At 50.6% G+C, this 22,662-nt stretch overlaps 6 protein-coding genes across 6 annotated transcripts; 2 read left to right on the top strand and 4 right to left on the bottom strand.

Annotated features, from left to right (window-relative positions):
* Positions 1-6,900: 6,900 nt before the first annotated feature.
* On the bottom strand, positions 6,901-12,904 carry PV06_00366 (uncharacterized protein). The gene has a single exon (XM_016400860.1). It carries the CDS (start codon positions 12,410-12,412, stop codon positions 7,550-7,552), a length of 4,863 nt encoding a protein of 1,620 aa, XP_016267913.1. The 5' UTR covers positions 12,413-12,904; the 3' UTR covers positions 6,901-7,549.
* Positions 12,905-13,258: 354 nt separating this feature from the next.
* PV06_00367 (uncharacterized protein) lies at positions 13,259-13,978 on the bottom strand (the record flags this gene model as incomplete). Its single annotated transcript, XM_016400861.1, has 2 exons — positions 13,259-13,516; positions 13,742-13,978. 2 exons carry the CDS (start codon positions 13,976-13,978, stop codon positions 13,259-13,261), a joined length of 495 nt encoding a protein of 164 aa, XP_016267914.1.
* Positions 13,979-15,068: 1,090 nt separating this feature from the next.
* PV06_00368 (uncharacterized protein) lies at positions 15,069-16,201 on the bottom strand. Its single transcript, XM_016400862.1, has 2 exons — positions 15,747-16,201; positions 15,069-15,694 (listed from the first exon to the last, which is right to left on the bottom strand). Exons 1-2 carry the CDS (start codon positions 15,922-15,924, stop codon positions 15,093-15,095), a joined length of 780 nt encoding a protein of 259 aa, XP_016267915.1. The 5' UTR covers positions 15,925-16,201; the 3' UTR covers positions 15,069-15,092.
* A 503-nt stretch (positions 16,202-16,704) lies between these two features.
* PV06_00369 (uncharacterized protein) lies at positions 16,705-18,421 on the top strand. The gene is made up of 2 exons (XM_016400863.1): positions 16,705-16,915; positions 16,964-18,421. Exons 1-2 carry the CDS (start codon positions 16,732-16,734, stop codon positions 18,289-18,291), a joined length of 1,512 nt encoding a protein of 503 aa, XP_016267916.1. The 5' UTR covers positions 16,705-16,731; the 3' UTR covers positions 18,292-18,421.
* A 588-nt stretch (positions 18,422-19,009) lies between these two features.
* Positions 19,010-20,506, bottom strand: PV06_00370 (uncharacterized protein). Its single transcript, XM_016400864.1, has 2 exons — positions 20,164-20,506; positions 19,010-20,062 (listed from the first exon to the last, which is right to left on the bottom strand). Exons 1-2 carry the CDS (start codon positions 20,400-20,402, stop codon positions 19,144-19,146), a joined length of 1,158 nt encoding a protein of 385 aa, XP_016267917.1. The 5' UTR covers positions 20,403-20,506; the 3' UTR covers positions 19,010-19,143.
* A 416-nt stretch (positions 20,507-20,922) lies between these two features.
* Positions 20,923-22,352, top strand: PV06_00371 (uncharacterized protein; the record flags this gene model as incomplete). Its single annotated transcript, XM_016400865.1, has 4 exons — positions 20,923-21,207; positions 21,352-21,827; positions 21,911-22,040; positions 22,200-22,352. The coding sequence occupies 4 exons, from the start codon at positions 20,923-20,925 to the stop codon at positions 22,350-22,352; spliced, it is 1,044 nt and encodes a 347-aa protein (XP_016267918.1).
* Between the last annotated feature and the right edge of the window lie 310 nt (positions 22,353-22,662).

Raw genomic sequence — 22,662 nt, forward strand, 5'->3', positions numbered from 1 at the left:
GGGGGGGGGAGCGCCGTTGAGTGAAAATCTCGGGATTTGCGATCTCACAAGTTGTACAACAGCGTGGAGGAGTCTTGACTCTTGCACTGTCACTCGTCTTTGGCAACCAGTCAAAGGTCTAGGATTCGATCTACTAAAAATGGTGATCCCGGGAACAGGACGAGTTGGTACGGAGATTCAAAAGATTCACAGATTGAGACACGCACACGCACCTCGTGTCACCTAACCTAACCTAACCTATCCACCCCCTCGGAGAACTCTAGTCATGAGATTTATCTGGCGACACCACCTTCCCATTTCTATATGTGTGTTCCGAGATCAATTCTCGTGATTGAACCAGATCTCTCTACTTGTGGGCTTCCGTGGAGAAGAAAAGAGGTCCACCAATCCCCCCCCCTCCCGTGGTGTCTCGATCCAAGATGGATATTTGTTTGACACGGGCGAGGGGGGCAGATATGGAGATGGGATATGGAGACTTGTTAGCGGTTTGGGTAAAATCGACCAACATACGGAGTACATACAGTAAAAAGTACATCCTGACGTGACGTGACGTCTTTGACTCTGGCTCAAGTCGGGCTTTTGAGACCTACACATCAACCCGTAAGAGAGATAGTATGTGGGTGTGTGTGACAGTATTCGCAGTTATCCTCTTTGATGATGGGGCGGCGGGGGCGGCGAAATAAGCACAAGATATGTATCCATCAGATGATATATTTGGTCCGGATCTAAACCCTACAATAGGAGAAGAGTTGGGAAAAGGGGGGGGGGGGGGCAAGAGTTACAGACCCTGCGTGTCGACTGTCTGGGCTTGACAACTGACTTGTGGTTCTCGTGAATCACCGTTATCTAGGACTCTTTCTTGACAGTGGTGTACAATCACACACCACCACAGCCATGCCTTTTTACACGCGCGCGCGCGAGAGAGGGAGAGAGAGAGGGAGAAAGGGTTGGAGGTGGTGGAGGAGGAGGAGGAGGAGGTGGAGGTGTCACCCAGACAGAAAACCTATCTCGATCATGAGGATTGGCTCGTTGGGGCGTATGTAAAGCGTTGATCGTGAACATGAACCCTGGAAAGAAAGAATTCCAAGATCTGTCTCCCGTTGACAGCGCCCAGATTCCCCTGGCACCTGTTGTAGGACGGTGGTTCGTTCGCCAATCTCGGCATCATCTTCTCTCAAAAGGGGAATCAAAGAGGAGATCTACAATACTACTTCGTACCCTTTTGTGAGCCTTGAACCCATCATTGATGGCCAGAGCCATTATATGTATGTATGTATGTACTTGATTTGAGGAATGATTGATTCCTCCTCCTCCTCCTCCTCCTCCTCCTCCTCATCCTCGGGTGGCCGGACAAAAACAAGCAACGCCTGAGAAGCTCAACCACCGCACTACAAGAGTTCAATGATCACTTATGAAGGTTTCGCCTGAATTTAAGATCATCAGTCGATCACCTCGCTTTGTGATCCCAAAGACCCGGTGTTTTTTAAGATCGACCCCACAAACAGTAGATCTCACACAACAAGATCCGATCAACGAGTACGAGAATAAAATGTTACACGACATGATATAATCAAGGTAAAAATACTGTAATCAATAGTTAAGAGTGAATCATCATCATCATCGTCGTCGTCGTCGTCGTCGTCAATGTCGGGTGTCAATTACTCCGGATAGCCGACTGGTTTCCCACAATCCCAATGCGGACCAAAGAAATGTACAATACATACGGTAGTTTTCTTTTTTCTCGCCAATCTACCTCCCGCTCGTTTCGACGTGGTGACAGATGAAAAGACTTTTGCACTATACCTACAATAGGTAGAGGGAGGTTTGCTAACGGTCTACAAGTATTGTATGTACAATAAATACGGGTAAGTGGGTTGCTATGTCCTGTGCACCAGTCTGTGCTCGACAGGGAGACCAATAGATACCAATGGGACAGACTTCCTTTTTTCTTTTGCCTTTTTACCGACGGATCGGAAAAGGGTCTTTGCTTGACGGGGGTCTTTACCCATTGCAGATATCGTCAAGTGCCAGTGAGATCCATTCAAAAACTCTTATCATCATCATCGTCACGGATCATCATTTCGGACCGTTGAACGAGACGAGTAGTTAGTACTGTACTCCGTTTCTGGAACTCACTCGTACGAGGTGGTTGTGTCCTATGAGACCCGGATCAACAACGACAAACAACAACCCCTTGTACGGAACGGAGTACGATCGAAAAGAAAACCAGCCCCCAAGACCAGATCTCAACCTTGATTTCCACGTACATGCACGCCAGGTGAACCTCAGCCGAAACGTCCAGGGTAGGGAGGGGGCCTAATACGAGTACGAGTAATGATACTCACTCGCTGATCTCGAACACTGCGTAATTGCATCTTGGTATCATCCGCATCTTACGTCTCCGTGGAGGATCTAGTACTACAACAACCCCCCGAACGGGTTTTGAGATCTCGCTTTGGACTGCCCCCTTGTGCACCGAACACACAAACCGACGATTCCAGATCCAAGTCTTTTTTTCTTCTTTTGAAAAAAAAAACCCCTTTTACCGAGACGTACCGTACCGTGCAAAAACATCAATCCACGACGGGCCCCCGTGCGCGGAGCCCTGCCATTTCATTCATCATTAGGCTTCTGACTTCAGCTTCGTTTGAAACGGGGGGGTTTTTCTTTTTCCAAATCATCATGAATGACGGCAACGATTTGGGACCGGAATCACGTACCTGTTGTAGGTAAGATTGCTTTGGGTAGGTAGTCAGTCCCTCGGCCGTCATCGTTACTACCAGTTACTCAACTTCGACACCCGGGCCCCCTCCCCCTCGTCGTCTACCTTGTCGGCCTCGTTTGAGCTCCGGGTACACTTACTCACATTGCCTCGCTGAAGGAATTTCGCAACGACATGCTCGATTTGGTCTTCTCCATGCATACCCAACGCATGCAAGGTGATGGGGTCATCACACTCGGGCTGCAAGCTCAGCGTTTCCCGGCCCCAAAGATCAAGCCTGGAGCCCTGAGTCAGGGCTGTCTGGCAAGGGGCCGCATCATTAGGCAGCTTTGCGGCCCAAGCTGTTTGAAACATTTTTGGAGGCTTTGGAAGGCTTAAGCCACCCCATGCACGTTAGCCGAACTTCTCGCTTGTTGGGCGGACCCGTGGGCCTCTCGTGTTCGGATGTCTTTCCGAGGTATGGTCGTTGTTTGTCTTTTTGGGCAGCTCATGAAGTGTCAATAACACATCTCAGCTGAAAGAACAGCGATCTCGGCAAACTATCGGGCCGGTATTTGTCTTCTCGTCTGGAAAAATTTTCGGATATTATTGTTGTTGTTGCGTTCAAGACCCAGTCAACGGGGGATTGAGGCTGTGGGACTGTACACAAGTGATTTCCCCCTGACAACATGGTTATGATGGCGTATGATATGACCCTGTCTGTGGCATGTCACTCGTCAGTCAATCAAGAGCCAAAGGGTAGGTACTAGAAGACGGGTCATTGTTGATTGCTTCATGTCATGTTACGAATCAGGATACTTGCTGATATGTCGTCTCGCTCTGGAGAGCTGCTGCTGCTGCTGATAATAACAAGGGTGTCCATAGAGTGTTGACATCCGAACGACTAGAGAAAAGGAACCATGCAGAATTGACAGAGACAGGTACATACTACGTAGTGTGTAAGACGTTGTTCCTACTCCCGTATGCAAGTCAGATTCGAGGCCTGAGGCACCAATGGTAGCATATCTATCCTCAAGATCAAGATCATCATCATCATAATACCATGCTTGTCCATGTCCATGTCCATTGTATTGTTGTCATCCTAGAAGACTCAACTAAGCCCGCAAGTGTTTCCGTCCTTGAAAGAGAGATGACACATCGAGATCTCCTTGTTCGCTTCTCTCCCTTCACCAAAGGTACTTGTAGTCATACCAAAAGATCAATCCCCCCTTTGGAAACCAAGCAGTAGATCATCCACACCAAATCAAACCTTGTCAGTAGCATCTTCCACAGTCTCAACGACGGCAGAACCAGCTCTCTTGTTATCCCCGACCATTTCCGTGTGGGCAAGTTCCCTCGCCCTCTCGGAACTGACACATTGATAACTCTTGAACTTGCTGACGGGGACACGGTTCTGGAACAACTCGTCCAGTTCTTCGAGAGATCGATCCTTCATTTCAGGGAGCATGAACCAGAAAAAGACTGTTTTTCGAGCAAACGAATTAGTACAGGGTCAATTGGAAACTCCCTGAGAGAACGACCGGAGCGAGGAGAAAACTCACTAAACACGCAAGCGTTCGATCCAGCCCAGACATAGGCATATTTGGCTCCCCAATTGAGTTGAGCGGGATTGATAAAGTATGGTGCGGTATATGATGTGAGCCCTAGAAGGAATGTCAGTCAATTGGTCACATGTATACACCCACACTCTTTCTGAAACCCACAATTGAAAAAATAATTCACACCCGTACACACACCAATGGTCAAAACTCTCAGTCTTGAACTGACCACTTCGGTAGCCACGGGCCAGCTGAGAGTCCCCGAAAACCCATTGTAGAAGAACCCGTAGAGAACCATGAAAGCCACAATGGCCGTTCCCGCAGGGTGTGACGTTCCTCCAGTCGTGTACGCGATACCAATGACGAGCATGCAGAGTGAAGCCATAGCAGACCCAAAGAGCATGGACGTCCGACGTCCAATGACCTTTGTGGTGAAATATAATCCCACGAGCACACCTGCGAAACTACCACATGTTGAGATGATGGAGGCTTGGAATGGCTTGTCGATACCGGCTATCTGGAAGAAGAAGGTCTGGGAAACATCACCAGATCAGCCGACGTCCTCTCTTTCGTACGACGCCCACCACGTTCACAAGTGACGAGAACTTACCCCGTATCCAATAATGAGCCACAGTCCAGCTCCGGCATGAGAAAGAATGGTTCCAAAGCAGATGATGGTTCGCCGTAGGTCCGTACCCTTGAATATGTCAAAGACGGACGAGGAGGATGCCAACTCCTTTTCTTCCTCGATACCACGGGCCATTTCGAGATATTCTTCCTCGAGGAATTCCGGCTGCAGGGAATTCCCTCGAAGACGTTCAAGAGCTCGTTTCGCCTGCTCGGGCTTGTTATGAACAAGGAGCCATCTTCAGATGATTAATCAGCTTTTGAGGTCGTGGCAAGTCAAAACAAACTTACCGGGGTGATTCTGGAACAAAAAACATAAAGATGCTCAAAAGTCCAGGGACGGCGAACAGCGATGCCAGAGGAATCTGATAGCAGAGCTTGTCCAAATGCTCCTTGGAGTAGTTGTCGGCGACAGCACCCAAGACGCTGCCAATGTTGACCCAGACACCAAAAAAAGAGACCAAGAGACCTCGCAAATGTGCAGGGGCTACCTCGGCGACATAGACGTTGGCAAAGGTGATGAAGTATCCATTGGCCAGACCGATCAATATACGACCGGCGTAGAGGCCGGCAAGCGACGTGGTTCCGACCTGAATTCCGGCCGCGATAAAGTTGATGCCGCTGGCCACCCAGATACCCATGCGCCGACCGAAATATTTGGCGAACGGTGCGGTGACAAAGACTCCGATGATTGTGCCGACGTTGATAAAGGAAGTCATCAGCTGTTGAACTTGTGTGCTGATACTCCAACCTATCTCGGACTCTGGGTTGCGGTAGCCGAAGATTTGTAGGAAGCCCACCATACTCTGGAAGCCACCGACCGAAGCTGTGTCAAAGCCATACTGACAGTTGGCCAGGGAAACGGCGAGACAGATGAGGACGCATTTCCAATTGTCCTTGAGAGGCGTGGAGCGCTCCTTACTGATACCCATCGCTACGATGCTGGGTATTGGGTTCCCTTTTCAATATCTGAAAGAGACGAGAGCGAAAAATAACACTCTGTTCAGATTCAGAAGAAGTACTTGGACTCGTCGGCTGGAAAATCGAAAAAGACTCCCGGCGGAGAAGGAGAACGGTGATGGCTCCAGCCTGATATATCAGATCTCTCTCCTTTTGCCATGGGGACCTCGCATCCCCAAGATCCCTCCATCTTCCCCGCAAGATGGGGCGGACCTGTGGGAGCAATCTCTGTATGTACTGTACCTTTTTTGCGGAGTGGTGAGCATTAGATCTTGGGGAGAGCAAAATAACTGTCGCCAGCCCTCTGTTTGGTGCAGCAAGCTACTAGGTGGCATACCTTGGTATTGCTTGGCCCTGGGGCAGGGGCGGAGAATGATAGAAGCTCTCATTCGTCCAAGGGTCCAACATACCAGGCTGAGTGGGCAAGCATCTCCCCTAGCCGTGTGTATAGCGATATGCCGATGTTTGCCAAGGGGGCGTCAACAAGCTCGACAAGTTGCTAACTTGCCGCATCAACCGAAATGCTTACCCTAAAGCCCCCTTGGCAGCTTGGCTTCAACAATGGGCCAAAACCACTGCCCTGGTTAGGTAGTGTTGTACTCCGTAAGGACTGGTGAACAGCCCCGCAAGATATGTTTAATAGATAACTTCGCTTCCTGGGGTATCTTTGACGGACATTCATCAATGACCGACCGGACTCTTGGACCAGCCTTGATGGGTATAGCTTTTGTCTTGTCATGGCTCGATAGAACGAATGAGGTTTGTTGTAATACCTAAAGCGTTCGTACGGATATGGAGTTGAGATTGGACATCCCGAGGTTATCACATACTTGAGACCGAGGATAGAGTGACAGACAGAAGATGGTCAATATCGGTACACAATGTGGGAGAATGTTACAATGTAAAGGGAATAAATACACCAAAAGTCGTGCCAAGAATAGGACTCTCTACAAGTCAGAATACGAGTACGAGTACGAGTATTCATGTTGTGAGAAAATGAAGAAGAAATAAAACCGTAGCTCGGATCAGATCTTATCAATTCGAAGAAAAAAACCCTCATCAGCCTCTCTACATGGGCTGTTGTTGTTTCACATAGGTACCCCGTAGGTACGTATACAACAAAAGATCTAAGTGGAATAAGAAGCCACATACTCCGTATATCAATCATCAAGGAGAAAAAAGCCGTTGTGCCCATCCACATACAAGGTCCAACCCCAGTCCATCCCTGTCCACAAACAAATCAACTTGTGCCGAGTTCCACCACATGTGCCGTGGAAGCGAAGGGTGGGATCCTCCCACAAAAAATAGTAACCGAATCAAATTCAATTCCTTCCAAAAAATCGGTACACGAGATGATCATCTTCGTACCTCGCTGCCTCGCTCGCTTGCTATCGACCCTGTCCCTTAAAACCCTTCCGCTTGAGACAAAAAAAGAATTGCTCTTGCCCAGTTAGCTCCCAGTCATAAAATTCAACTTTTTCTTTGCCTGTCCCAGTTCCTATCAAGGAGGGAGTTCCCATTTCGTCGGGTAAACCTGTAGGTTGGTATCAATCAACTGTAAATTTCGTTTCGTTCGTGATTTCATCAAGGTCGTCGTCCAACAGAACTCCGTCAATAATTTCCACGTACATAAAATGCTCGTGGTAGCAGTATGTTTTGTGCATTGCCAGAGCAGATTATGCTGACATGCTCTCAGCTCGACTCATAACCAGATGTCTCCTCCTTCCCCTTTCTCCCACTTTTCCCACGCTGACCAGTACGCAACCTCCAGGTCTCTGACCCAGCGTTGCGTGTCAAAAAGCCGACTGGACCATCGACCTTCCCACAACATTCGTCGATAATCCATCAGACGGCCTTTCCCACGACCCTTCAGACGGCCACCTGATTCTTGTGAGGGGTATTTCAGCCCTCGAGCAAGCTCGATGGCAGTATTGACATACGCCTTCTCGCTTTGGACAAGCAGCTCGCGTCGAGCATCTTCACCTGCGCGTCCATCTGGCAGGGCGCTTGCAACGATACTCCCAGCCATGCGGCTGCACATCTTGTACTTCCACTTCCCCCACGTCACAATCGGAGTACCAGACCATACCACATCGGCGGCTGTGGTGTGTGCGTTGCATTCCGGCGTGTCGAGGAACAAGTCCACCACAGACGCGCGTGTGATGTGTGCGCCTTTGGCAGCAACGTCCGTGAAGATGACCCTCCTGGCGACGTCTGGATCCGCCCATTCTCGCGCATACTTCAAAAGGTTTTGCTCTCCCAGGTCGGGGAAACGCAGTAACCAGAGGATGGCATTCGGCACCATTTTCAAGATTTGCAGCCATGATTCAAACGTTGCGGGATCGATTTTGTACAACTGGTTGAAGTTACCAAGAATCACCGCCGTGTCAGAAAGAGTCGGGAATAACTCTTTTCTCAACTTCCAGCGAGTTTCTTGTTCTTCCTCCCAAGCAGTCTGACGCTTCAACGGGTCTTTGAAGTTCGGCGGTCCTTTGTTTACGTCTGGTGCGCTCTGTTTGTGGTCCACGCAGAAAAATGTGTCACGTGCAAAGATGACATTCTCTGCGTACACCCAATCTTCCATGTCTTCGACCAAGGCATCAGGTCGGAGGCGATCTTCAATGTCCACATTCCGTCTCCATGGGGAGAGGGTATCGGGTGGCACAGAGATTGTATCGGCAAAGACATAATCGCACCATTCAGCACCCAAAGTCCCCGCGAAACCCATGAAAGACATATGGATAGGCGCAGGCCGAGCTGCGAAAACTTCATTGCGTGCACCTCGGGTATAACCATTCAGGTTCACCAGTACGTGTACATTGTCCTTGACAATCTGATGCACAAGCCGCTCAACACCCCACGACGAAGCATCGTGGAATACGGGAGCCTCACGTTCAATTTGCTGCCGATGAATCGAGCCATCCGAGGCCGTTGTTGCATAGCAAATGGCTCGGACTTTGGTTGGATTGTGCAGCCCAAAGACCGATTGCATCAAATGTGCCAATGGATGATTGTTGAAGTCCGAGCTGACATAGCCAACATTGAGGTTAGGGTCTGGGGGTGCCGGTGGCGGAAACACAGTAGCTGGAAGCCATGCAGAGCGAAGTGTGCACACTGAGATTCGAAGTGCATTCCGCTGTGATATCTGTCTAATTTGTTTCGCCGACAGAGGTGCGGTGAAGGTATGGAATGGAAGGACAGTCGGCGCCGAGGGTGGTGAGAGCGTGTTTGGGAGAAGAGGCCGCGAGTATTTTCGTGCCGGGTATTCTTTGCGCTTGATATATCGATCCTGGTACCACTGCCAGCCAATGTAGCGAATCGCCCGTTCGATCAAGCGTACTATCCTCGAACCTTCCCATTTCTGTCCTGACCAGCTGCGTAGTGCCTGTTGCAAGATTTCGATGGCCGGCTCTCGTATGTTGTCGTGGGAGTCAAGCTTATGCAGGGAGAGTTGTGCTGAAAGCGATTCGACGACTTTCGAGGTGAGCGTGCCACATCCCCAAAGCTCACCTTCCTTGAGCTGCTTCTCGACAATTTGGACAACACGATTGATCCATCCGTACGGCCGGTACGGTGCGTGCTTCATGCCATCCTCGTCAACATGAAGGCGGTCGCGCAGCTTATCATAAGCACAAATGCCGCCACGGCCATGCCAGCTGCATACTGAATTTAAAGCTGTGGCAAGACCGCAAACAGCTTCCGCAAAATCGGGGTTGGCGCCCACTGCACGCTTGTAGTAGACAATGGCATCCGCCACCCGACCTTGGTCTTTCACTGCGTTGGCGAGGTTTGCCAATGCGATATCAAAGCTGCCATCACAACTGACTGCACGCTCATACATCTTGATGGCGGCGCTAAGTTGACCAATGTCTTTGAGGAGACTGCCCAGGTTGGTGAACAAGTGAGCATGCTTCTGGTCGATGTTGAGACCATAGTTGTAGTACATCAGTGCCAAAGAGATTCCACTGCCAGCACTGACTCCGGGAATGTTCGAAATTTGGGAGAAGTGCGACTCAGCCAGATGAGCGGGGTGAACGCTCTGTTGCACTCCTGCGAGCAGGATGCCGACATTATTGGCCGTCGAAGGACTGCGCTGCAGAGATAAAGAAAGATAGTACAGAGCAAGAATTTCCCTGGTACTCGGTGACTTCAAAGTCCCGATGTCTGTCGCGATGGACATCCCATCTTGGTAGATCTTTGCAAGTGATAACAGCGAGTTGCTTGTCGTAGACACGGCCGCTTGGACCGCGAAGGGAGGAGTGACGTGCTCAAGGCCGGGAAGATCACCATCTGGAGGGAACATGTTCCTAGCAGTGGCCTCGGCGTGTTCAGGAGCCAGCAGGATTGGTTCTTTGCCATCCAGCTTTGATCGAACATACTCAGGGTCTCTGATATTGCGTAGGCAAGCTCTTAAGATATTGTTTATCAGACCCTTGATGCCCTGCTTCCGGTGTCCTGTAGAGATAAGAACTGCATCCTCGAAAGCAGCAGCCGCGCCATGATTGTTTCCCAGAGCATATAGCATGTTCCCTTTTGCGTGAATGAGCGCCAAAATCCGACCATTGTCTGCTCCAGGAATAGCAAAACCGCTTGATCCGAATCCAGGTAACAAAGTCTCGGACCCAGATCCAAAAGTTTGCGGAAGGTCAAAGTCGAAATCATGGTGTGAATGATCGTAGGATGCAACGGTCGCTATACTAGAGGTGTGGCTTCTCGAATCACTTTCAGCATCACTGAGCTCGCTCCAGGCTTGACAATCATCTGGGGGAAGACGTAAGGTACTTTCGACATACTCAATAACGCTTACAGCCTCTCTCGCTCTATGGCTTGCACAAAGCAGACCAATGAGGTGTTCGACGGCTTCAAAGTAGCTAGGTCTCAAACTCACGGCATCGGACCAATACTTGAGTGCGTCTTCCCTCCGATGGAGAGCATGACAGGTTGCAGCAAGATTGGACATTGCCTCGATGTGGCCAGGTTCCTGGTTTAGTACGGCCTGATACCACTCTTCAGCTTTGGCGTAATTCCCGAGCCCATATGCAAGACAACCGGCTAGGAGCATTCCATCTACCCAAGGGGTGTCTGCTTCATGACAGAGAAGCTCCATAGTCCTCAGGGCCGAATTTGCGGACTCGAATGACGGTGGTCTCGTGTAGACATCAGCGAGGGCAGGGCCTACTTTTCGAACTTCGGGTATGCGGTCTCTTGGTGGATAGTGAGTGTTTGAAATGTTACTCGACGCTGAGAAGTGTTGGTTTCCAGCTCCAGCTTGTGCCTGCTGCGGACGGTAGATGGCTGTTTGAGGACGACTAGGGAGTTCAGACGTGGAATGGTCGTTATTGTAAGATGAGAAGGTTTTGGGAGTGCTTGTACTCGTTGGTATTCTATCCAACGAGGTCTCGTGAAAATGTGATCCTGATCGTCTTGGTGGCTTAGGGAAGATGGCAGGTTTCTGCACCGACCTTGAATCGGAAGTACTGCCACCCGAGGCGCGCTGATCCTTGGCCGTCCACCGAATGGTCTGCAGAAGGTCGGTGTAGATCTTGTTGGCCCAGGCAAAAGTCCTGTCCCTGAAAGCGATCCGTTCGGAGCCGGGACCAGGCACAATTGAGGAAAGTAATGGTCTCGAAACAGTTGTCGGATCGGTCATCAAATGCTCAGGCGGTGAATAGTGCTGCGGGAAAGAATATTGAGTATTTTGATAGGTGTTCTGCACATTCCACTTTGCTACTGGTGACTCGACTGTCGTGAGAGGCATCCCCAGAAGCTGGGGCTGGACTGTCTGCATAAACCCATTGTTCCGGGCGACAGGTAGATGTGCTGTATGTTGAAAAGTCCGGGGGTGCTGAAAGTGCTCAGGGGGAAATCTCTCCGTAGGGACCGGTGGAAAGAAACGAGAATCTCGGATAGCAGCCGGGCGATAAGGATTATAGGTGCCATCTGGCCAGTAAGGACCAAAATACTCTTGACTCGCCGAGGCTGTAGGACCGAATTGAGATTGAAGTGTCGCCGGCAGTACGGTTGGAATATTAGATCCCGGCTGCATATAGTATCTCTGCGTAGGGTACAGTGGAAGGGCTTGATTGAGCATGGAGTCGAAGCCGCCAGCAAAGTCCCATGCTGACCGATATGAGTATGGCTGAGAATTTCCGTGGGGCTTATGTTGTCTTTCCTGTCTTCCATCTCTTCCAGGATCCATTCCCCCTATGGTGCCTGAGCGCGAGCCCTGACTCGATGTTGTCCATCGAGCGGAGAACGAGGGAGTATTCGTCTGGAACTCCGGTGAAGAGGAGAGAAGGAGGTGTTTGGATGCAGGATACTGAATGTTCTTGTCCAAGGCCGCTGTATCTTGTTCGGACAGCTTTCCATATGGTGTCTTGCGCTGTCGTACGATCTCATGTTCGGCGTAGCTTAGATTTATCGAAGTATTTCGATCGTGTCGGTATAAGTTTGCCTCGGCAGGTACTGCATACTGTCGAGAAGTTCCGGAGGGGCGGCGAAGGTATATATTAGGGTCTCTGATGGTATCCATCGTATGTGAGGATCGATAAGGTATGGAAAGCATGCTTCGATGTGGCTGCCTAGCAGTCAAGGTTAAGTTATCGCTGGAGGTGATAAGATTTAACCCGCCTCGAACGTGCTAGGACAGGGTCGTTTCGAGGATTTTGGTGAAAACAGAAGAAGGCAACTGGGCCTGCTCGCGGTCTCAAAATCGAAGCTCATTGTGGTGTTCCTCCAGAAGTGCTCCCATGCAGAGATGTCCACGCAACCATGGGTGAAGCAGAAAGACTGTCGTCCAACCCAGGAATCGTAGATGGTATGTATGTGTATGCTTGGGCAGAACGCACGAGACGGCGGTGAGAGGTCGGCAGGTGTGTTCCACGCTTGTCCGTCAATGCAAGGGAGGATGCTGGACAAACTGCAGGAAATACGAGGCGGGCAGACGGTTCGACCAGGGCGCGGCTCGATCAAGGGAGAAGGGATGGAGTCAATGCTCTATTCTAGCGATCGATAACGATACTGTAGGCAACAGTGATATGCGACTTCGCTCACGAGTCTATCGAGTGGGTTGCTGTGATAAAGTCAAGGTCGAAGAAGTGAAGGTTCAAGGTAGGCGTGTTCCAAACGGTCTGATCAAGTCAGAGGACAGAAGTTTACGCCTCATGGCTGCGCATCAACTCATACGGACCATGATTTTCTTTAAACGCCAACGACGGGACGAAGGCCTGGAGACCGCTAATGGGCTAATGCAAAGGGATGGGCTTGGAAGCGGAGGGTCGTGCTTGGGTCTGGGTGGTGTCACTTCTGTGCAGCTGGATGTGTCACGTCGGGCCATGGCGAGATGATTGGCTGCTATAGTGGGCTTACCAGGGCTCCCGGTCTACCTGGGCCTCCTGGCTGGGGACTACGGTTACGCCCCCAGCTGCCAGGCTGCCTCGATGCTCTCCCCAAAGACGCCCGTGTGCCACGTCTCATCCTTCTTCCGGCCTAGTGATGACGATGAAGCGGCCTCCGATGGATAGCACTGGCCCTGGCCCAGCATCAGGCGGATCATCGTGATGCGCCCAGTGGCCGGAGGTTTCCAGTAAGCAATCACGAAAAACTGGGCATTCATCCAGCGCATCGCGTTTCGATTACGAGGAGTGGTCATGAAGGCAATGTTGGCAACCTAGACCACTGCAGGAGGAACACTCGAAGAGGAGCCTCACGGAGGACTCTAACAAACTAAGGCTGCAACAGCAAATCCTACGAGTGTGATCAAGCCAGCGTTCCTTTTTCCTTCTTCCAGGGTCTTTTTCGTAAAAATAGTTGGTGTGTGTGCACCGATCCACGATAGCTCCATTTATAATAGCATAGCGCTGTCCGGGGTATCAGATTTTTTGTGGGCAATCACCACCATCTCGTCTCCGTCCATCCCGGTGTACGGGAATACGATGGGTGAGCGGACACCATTCTCGACACGCGAAGGCCGTCCTACACGTATATCTCTGCGTGACAGCGGCATCAACGTCTGTCCTTCCTCGATATTCCGGCCGTGCGACCCTGTCAAGCTGTCGTGTGCTTTGGAATATTCGTGTCGACGTTTTCCGGTGGGACCCGTCAAGCTGGAGCGGCATGTCAAGCGGTTCATGTGGAAGAGTTGTCTTGACCGGATAGTCGCAGCCGAATCACGGGTGGGCACTGCGACAGTCCGGTCAAGCTGAGTCGATCAGTGACAGATACTGTTCATAGTACGTCGCAGGCAGATTGAGTGGGAATTGATTCCGTTCCATTCATAGCTTGAGGCCGATACCATCTCGATACGAAACAAGGACAGCAGGCTGTCTCCAGGACGGCTTGGCTGAAGGGAAAAAGGGAGGCAGTGGCTCGTGATGCGGAGTTGGAAAGGTGAGACTGTGCGCGAAAGAAATGTCCCCTGTTGTTGGTATTGGTTTGGTACCGGTTTCAGTTCATCTCAGAGGCAGAATTGCCTGACGGAAAGCCGACTTGCACGCCATGACGATGGCAAGCTGCCGTGTTATGTCTCACAACATGACAACAGTGTAACAGTCGTCACGGCGACCAAACATTAAGTGGTAGAGAACGAAAGAGGCTGACGTACAGACGAGGCCGCAATCTAAACAGGATCCGTTGCAAAGGTGCCTCGAGGCATGCAGGTCAACTTGTGGTTAACTTGTGGTTACTGAAGTACATCCTTTGTAAGCGTTGGTTTCGTACGGATAAGTACGGACACGAAGCAATTACCTACAGGTACCTATAGAAATGCAGCTTTGTAAAAACCGGCTTGCAAAAGACCTTGGGACTTTCTACCTTGCAGCTGCAGAACAGTGAGGCTCCCAATGAACGTTGCATTACGGAGTACCAGCAAGTGCCTACTTGCAGAAGCCTTGCCCTGCCAAGCCCAGGCCTTTAAGAGGCAGTTGGAGGAAACCTTTAGGGAGCTCCAGTTAAGGCTAGCCTCGCCAGGCCCTCGTGGCTTGCCTATGAATAATTATTTTCTGACTCCGACGCAAAATTCTTTCCCTTTCTCTTCTCTCTTCATCTACTCCGCCGACCAAGTAAAGTACATTACTTTTATCGCCAGTCTCGGATCTTTCCTTGCTGAGGGTGTTTTCATGTCGAGCGCAGATTAGTCGACCCTCTGGCTGGGCGTCCGGGGCTTAGAGATCATCTTGATCTCGATGGGATCTGGAAAATCACAGTCGAGGGTACAATATGACTTCTATAAAAGCAACTTCGTGATTTCATGTACAAAATCTATTCTCTACCTCTGCGAAAATCTGAGGGGAAATCTCATCGCTGCTATTCCCTTTTACCGTGACGACCAAATTCGGGTCCTGCTGTCGATAAAAGTCGAGTAGACTCTGGCTTGTCTGGTCGAACTTGGCCAGTCGCTTTTTCCATGTGGCTTCACTGTCATCATCCCTCTGTATAAGAGGTTCGCCAGTGACGTCGTCGATGCCTGGCACTTTCGGGTCGTTGAAGCCCACGTTGTACACTCTGCCCGATGCTAGATGTGTCCACCTATTTGCCATTCGAGATAGGATTATATCAGCCGGAGTCACTAGTTGGAAGACCAGATTTATAGGCAAGAGGTAGGACAGAGCTTTCGCTTGACTTGCGGTGCGTGGAAAGCCGTCCAGGATAAAGGAAGTCTCGGGCGCATTGGAGGCCTTCACCACCGACGATGCCGACCCATTCCCTCGCCCTAGCGCCGCAATGATATTGTCGTTGGTGTCCGATGTTTCCAACCATTTCCTCGAGGTGAGCTCGGTTAGAATGAGGTTGAGGATGAGAGGATCGGGAACAAGGCCGCCATCTTTCATGTAGCCTTCTGCTTGAAGTCCTGCATTTCGTCAGTGAACACGCCGATGAACGATCACCATGCAACCGCGTACCTAGATTGCTTTTGTTCCTGACGTTATCGCGCAAGAGGTCCCCTGTTGCAATAGAGCAGAGTTGTGGAAACCTCGCAATTAATCTTTCAGATTGTGTTCCTTTTCCCACACCCGGAGCTCCAACGAGAATGATTCGGGCAGCTCTGTCCAGCTTACGAGACACTGTGCTGAAGGGCATCGTAGTCGTTCTGAAGGCGGAACGGCGCAGAGAGCGAGAGAGAGGGATGTACTGGGCCTGGCGTCCAGGCACAGTGCTAAGAGTCGACCATGTTGATGGTCTAGCGCAGTTGATCGAATATAACGGACGAGGAACGGGTCGCGCAACTCTAGGATGAGGATGTGCCTAGACGTGGGTGCGATAAAGTGCAAAAGACACCAAAGGATGAGAGGAGGAGAAGAAGTAAATATGCTCGGTAATGGAGCAACGCACAAGGCGTGATGGAGTTATATAGTCCACGGAGTACGGAAGTACAGTCTTTACTAAAAGCTTCAAGCCTGGAATTTGGGGGATTTCTTCGATAAGGCCCGGAGCATGGTTTCTCGCTTACCTCGGACCCCGTTGGCTCTCCCTCACGGCCGAGGCCAGCTACAGCTGCGTCCTCGCACTGCGGCCTCAGCACAATATTTGTCACTCATAACGCCTAGGCAAATTTCTCGGTCTACAGAATATAGGCCTCACAGGTAAAGTATAGGTAAGTCTTGTTTGCATTCAACCTATTACTAGAACGCCCAACAGAAAAGGGCCTTATTATTATCTCGTATTTCGCATGATGAGAATACGAAGGCCGCCGAAATGTTATTCCGCCCCGCCACTTTGGAGAAAAGACAAGGCTAGATTTTGGGAGATGATTGCAATTACAGCCTTGTCGCGTGCATGTTAGTTACTTGACGCGTCGAGCGCGCCACCATTCAATTATTCTGGCGTAAGTGGTGCAAGCATTACAACCCTCTTGTCATTCAAGGACCTTCAACAAGAACCACAAAGATGATGCGTACAGAGACGAGGTTCGACCCAAAGCGCAAGAAGGTCGACTACAAAAAGACCCAATTTGCAACAGCCTCCTACAAAGACCAAGGTTACCCGTTTCGCCTATCTTTCTATGATGTCCCGCCAACTCAAGAAATCAGTCTGGAGGAGTTTGAGACCTGGGCTATTGATAGACTGAGGAGTATGAGTTTCTAATTGCAACTAGCAACTTTCCTCTAATGATTGATAGTTCTTGCCGAGATCGAAGCATGTTCTTTCAGAAACAAATCTCCCCAAGAGACAGCTGCACACCTCGAGCCATTGCTTAAGAAATACCTCCCTCTCTCTTCCAACTCTTCTGCACCCGGTGGTGTCGTCGACCAACGCTTACGAAATGAGCGACGCAAAGACCACTATTCTCACTTCATACTACGGTTGGCTTTTTCAGGCACGGAAGATCTACGCAAACGTTTTGCCAGGGTAGAGACGATGCTCTTCAAACTACGTTTTCAAGCAGATGACAGCCGAGAGAGGAGAGCCTTTGTCGAGAGTTTGAACCTGAACTGGGAGCTGGTCCAACAAGAGGAGAAGCAACAACTTGGCGAACAGCTACTGTCGGCGACACCCGGTCTACGCAGACTTGAGGATGAGAACTGGTTCAAAGTTGACTGGACACGGGTGCCGGAATTGGTGGAGCATCGGACCATTCTCGTTAGGAAAGGCAAGGCATATGTTCCTATGCGGGAACAAACCAGTATGGTTTTGACAGAATTTGCCAATCGCCTCGAGAAAGGTCTCGAGATGACCTCACGTGCTCTGCCACGTCTTGACGAAGATGACCGCCTCACGCCTATATTGAACCACCTCTCCAAAAACTTTGCCACTCCTGATGCCGGATATTCGGAATCGGACTCATCCCTTGCTGGCGCTCCTATCACGGCAGCGAACATTGACGGGCTGTCCCAACATTTCCCTTTGTGCATGAAACACCTTCATTCCACTCTACGCAAGAACAGCCATCTCAAGCACTTTGGACGATTGCAGTATTCTTTGTTCTTGAAAGGAATTGGCCTCACGCTGGAGGACTGCTTGTTGTTCTGGCGACAGAGCTTCAAGCTGATTACCGACGATCAGTTCAACAAGGAATATCGATACAACATACGTCACGTGTACGGCGATGTCGGTGGGGATGTGAATCGACGTGGCAGAGGATACGCGCCATACTCATGCCAGAAGATTCTGACGGAACATCCACCCGGTACAGGCGAGGCACATGGCTGCCCTTATCGACATTTCAGCGTTGACAATCTCACGAGCATGCTTCAAGCGACCGGTGTCCACGACCGAGACGTGTTGCGAGGGGTCAAGGAAGATGTAGAGAAGAAGAGGTATCACATTGCTTGCAACAGAGTGTTTGACTGGGCTCACAAGGCCGAGATCAAGAAAGTCAAGGACGAAGGGATCTGGGGTCCAGCCGAATTGGAGACCATTGTTCACCCCAACACATACTTTAAGAGGTCATATCTGTTGAAGAATCTGGGCTCGTTACCCCAGCAGGATGTGAAAATGGAGGAATGATTTGTTCTGATTTGTGTAATGACTAGGTAGGCATTGGCGTTGGCATTGGAATTGGGAAATGGGTTTTCAAGCCGGGTACTTGGATAGGAATAGGTATGTTTGTTTCAAAAGAACAATGACGCCAGTGTCCAGTTCAAAGTCATTTCACGTCGAGAGAGATTTTCCTTGTGAAGCCGCCACCACCAGCATCACTTGACTTAGACCATTCGAGCCGCTAGAATGTCGACGGGCGACGCCACGGCCCGTTCGCCTCCTTCTATAAAGTAAGGACTTGCAGTTACCCATTCCGACGTGTCGTCTTGTGAATCTACTTACTGGGCGAGTGTACGTTCTCCTTTTGTCGGTGTTCAAGATCTTTTTCGAGGGACATTGGGTGTCAGTCCGTCTCGCTGTCATTGGGCACGCGTTTTCTCATGGAGACACCCACCACCACCACGCCAACCCCTGACTATAATATACCCGCTTGGACATCCTGTCATGATCTTGGAAGATTCTCTTAAGCGTGGCCCCAGGGGGTCCCAGACGCACGCCTCGAACCCCCTCTTTGGACATTTTTCATCCCACGATCTACATGTCTAGTCCTTTTTACTTTGTATGTACAGGATCTCCATACAAGACACGTGCATCGTGTCCTTTGGAGACTCTCACCTTCTTTGACTGTACGAGGACAAACAAATCCACTAACTCCCACGTACTCGTACGGCAGTCATTGCAAGAGGTACAATATCTTTCTGTCCTGCAAAAGTCCTACGTGGTTGATGACGTGAATGTTATACTGTATAAATAGCTTTGCTGTGGACTTGACTCCCTGAATGAACCTCCTCCCAGAATTCAATCCAATCGTTTGGCTCCTCAAAACTTCCTCCCCCTCTTATACCACGCCTTTGCTGCGTCGACGGCCTCTCTCACGCTCTGGGTCATGGCCACTCGATCACCGCACCCCGACAGCCACGTCTCGTGGTACGTCCTCAACTTTGCGTAATTGCCCTCCTCGACCGAGACGTGGTCGAAGCCCCACACGGTGCTCAGGATGTGCACGTGCAGTCTGTCGCTGATGATCAAGCCAAACTCGGAGAGGTAGTTGTACGTCCAGTTGACGCGAAGCTGGGCCTGCTGGTCGAACGTGGCTCCCTCGAGGCCGTCCGGGTCGACGCTGATCCAGTCCGCCACCGTCAAGTTGGTCTCGTGCGTCGATCCGTCCACGTCCTCGATCCGGCGCAGCTCCGAGATGACGTCCCCCTGCTTCCCGTGGTCCTGGGACCCTTCGTGGTCGGTGCGGGCGAGGAAGAGCATGTCGTAGATCGAATTGACCTGGCGCGGCGGCACGGGTTTCGTGATCAGCATGGTCGCCGCGTCGGGGAGCAACGAGACCTGGTGCTGGCCCCCAAAGTCGTTCTGCATGGCCATGAACGACTTGGTGTCACGGGCCGTGAATTGGAGGTCCGGGTGTTTGCTGAAGGCCTTTTGGGCGCGAGCGAGAGCCTTTTCGTCGTAGAACTTGTACGTCTGGGGGAACGAGCGGATCCGGTAGTCGAGAAAGTCGGTCGCGACCTGTTCACGGTTGAGCTCGGGTCCAGGCCAGATGTCTCCAAAGTTGCCGCCTCCGTGGAAAAGGATGGCCGTCTTTTCGGGACCGCCGTGGGATTCGAGGGCCTTGCGGAGGTCGGCCTCGCGGTAGTCGTGGTTGCCGACGCACGCGTACACCGTCTCGATGCCCAGTTGCTCGAGCAGGACCTTCTCGCCCGTCCAGATGGCCGAGTCGCCCTTGTTGCTGTTTTTGAAAAAAAAATTGTGAGCCCACTGGCCGAACGAACGTCCATGTCTGTACGGAAACCGAGAGAAAAGGTTCGTCGGGGGCAAGCTTGCACTCACCTGTGATTCGGATAGCCTATCATGGCAACGTGCGTGACTCCAGGTAGCAATCGTGAATACTCCTTGAACAACAACGCCACGTGGGACTCCAGGGTCGATGTACATTTCCCGTCATGGGAAGAACCCTTGATGCTCGACACCACTGAATGGATGCCTGATGTACCGCTGTGTGAAAAATATACCACCGCAAAAAAGAAAACGATGAGAACGCTCAACAGCCATTGTCGTGAAATATACATGGTGTGTATCACTGTGGCTGGTGTGGGAGATGAGGGATCAAAAGGAGCGACTTGAAAAAGAGACAAGGTCAGCAAAATGATTCTTTGGATCGACCGAAATCGTTCATAATGAAGATAACGGAAAACTTGAGCCGCGTTGATAGTTTCCAAGGGTTGAAAGTGGCCAAAGGGTGAGGAAAAGGGGGTTTGGCGGGTGTCAGTCGCCAACTCGACATATGTCAGATCTTTCTGACGTCCATCTTCACGCACAGCATTCCAACCTGTTTAATTTCCAACCCGACGCGTTGAGGAGAACGAAAAGGATCTAAAGACCATCATGAATCTGATGATGCCATGTTTCTTCAAAGGGGTCGAGAGGGGGCATTGAGGCTCAATTCGTTTGGCGGCGAAAGAAAGTTGGTGCTTTTGCTCACACACTCAATACCACCACAACCACCACCACGAATATTTTTATTTTCTGTTTCCTCACCAAGCGACATCCTCGATTATACATAGACGACGGTGATCCAATACCAAACTAATGGCAGACCAGTCTCCGTCGAGACTGTCTGTCGCAGCGACCGTCGCTTTCCACATCACCACTGCCATCGCAGTCACCATCGTCAACAAATCAGTCCTCAATACTCTACCGGTCCCCATAACGCTTCTTCTCGCCCAGTCTGTGATATCGACAATCATACTATGTCTCGCGTACATGTTCAGACTGTACGTTCCGGCCAAGCTGGACTCGACATACATTCGGGGTGTTGCTCCGCTGCTGGCCATCAAGATTATCGCACAACTTTCCAAGACGTATTGTTTACTTGTGAGTATCATCATCCATACGAATACAAGCCCTAGTACAGATCAGACCGAAACTTGATCCAATCTGCAATGCGCGATATTGGATACCTTGGACGGGCTCAATAACAAATAACAAAAACTAACCACCACACTGTCACACTTTCAGAACGTCAATGCGAGTTTTTACCAAATAGCGCGAGGCCTCTTACTCCCATTCACCATCTTCCTATCATTCATGTTCCTCAAGGACTCCCGACCGAGTATGTGGGCTTCTGCGGCGTGTGCCATTACGACGCTCGGTTTTGTGCTCGGCGTGTCCGGCGAAGCGGTCGGCCAGGCCACCAACATCGGCATAGCATGGGGCATTTGGTCGTCACTCACCACGGCCCTCGAGACCGTTCTGGTCAAGTACCTCGCCCTCAAGACTCGAGTTCTGGACCTCGTGTTCGTGACTTCTCTGGCCGGCATCCCGGTCTTTTCCGTTCTGGCCTATCTCAACAGCGAAATGTCCCACTTGTCCGCTTTGGGGACTTTACATCCTGTCATGGTGACGTTTGAGAAGAAGGTGTTGTTGAGTGGATTGTTCAATTTCGCATTGAGCGCGGCGGCGTACCTACAGATTCGAGTGACTTCTCCTACGACGTACGTTTTGACCGCCCTCGACGATCCATCCTACCTTGCGCTAGACTCGTTCGCTGGCTAATTTGATCGTCCGACAAAAACAGACACATGATCTCAACTGCTGCAAGGGGCGTTTTGCAATCTGCCTTGGCAGTGGTGTTTTTGGGAGCCGAAAGGCTGACGGCGTCCCGAATCAAGAGTATCGCAGTCATCTTGACCGGCACTATGCTCTACGTAAGTACCACAACAATGCTATGGCCGTGGCTATGGCTTCACTGCCTAGTACACTCCTTCCCTCTTCTCGACTTTTTTATTTCCCTACAGACATGTACGATTGTTGTCTTGGTGGTTGGTGTTGTTGTGACGATGACGACTGACACGGATGATTTCCAGACTTTTATCAAAGACATGGAAAAGAGGGGAAAGACAATCAAAGGTCAAATCCTCCCTTTACATACCACGGTTTCGCAACCACAATCAACAAACCCCACGGCTGGTGAAGAGGGTGTTCCACTCGTGGAACCCAAGGGGACCGAGGAGAAATAGTAATAAACTCAATCTGTCTTGTCTTGTCTTGTTTCTGAAGGTATAGATATGTACGGCATAGCGAGGAAAGTGAGTTTTGGCATACCTACCCATGGAGTACAATACGCGCGGTACATATAGAATTTGACTCGTGGTCGAGCATAGAGAAAATTGGGCGTCTCTCGAGACTCATGTGAACGACGATACCTTATATATCTAGACGTCCGAATAAATCTATAAAAGTCAATATCATCACCATGTAATCCGTGGGCGACATGGTAAACGCTGTAAGAAGTATAAAGAGTCGCGTCACGTGTCAGGCTTTGTGCCT

The sequence above is a fragment of the Exophiala oligosperma genome (assembly GCF_000835515.1).
Source record: "Exophiala oligosperma strain CBS 72588 unplaced genomic scaffold supercont1.1, whole genome shotgun sequence".
NCBI lineage: Eukaryota > Fungi > Ascomycota > Eurotiomycetes > Chaetothyriales > Herpotrichiellaceae > Exophiala > Exophiala oligosperma.

Bases quoted from the DNA above. Each gene is read 5' to 3' on its own strand.
- PV06_00368 (XM_016400862.1), bottom strand. From the start codon at position 15,924: ATGCCCTTCAGCACAGTGTCTCGTAAGCTGGACAGAGCTGCCCGAATC. The intron at 15,695-15,746 runs GTACGCGGTTGC...GACGAAATGCAG, and splicing joins CAGGAACAAAAGCAATCTAG to GACTTCAAGCAGAAGGCTAC.
- PV06_00366 (XM_016400860.1), bottom strand. From the start codon at position 12,412: ATGCTTTCCATACCTTATCGATCCTCACATACGATGGATACCATCAGA.
- PV06_00370 (XM_016400864.1), bottom strand. From the start codon at position 20,402: ATGTATATTTCACGACAATGGCTGTTGAGCGTTCTCATCGTTTTCTTT. The intron at 20,063-20,163 runs GTGAGTGCAAGC...TTTCAAAAACAG, and splicing joins ATAGGCTATCCGAATCACAG to CAACAAGGGCGACTCGGCCA.
- PV06_00369 (XM_016400863.1), top strand. From the start codon at position 16,732: ATGATGCGTACAGAGACGAGGTTCGACCCAAAGCGCAAGAAGGTCGAC. The intron at 16,916-16,963 runs GTATGAGTTTCT...AATGATTGATAG, and splicing joins GGCTATTGATAGACTGAGGA to TTCTTGCCGAGATCGAAGCA.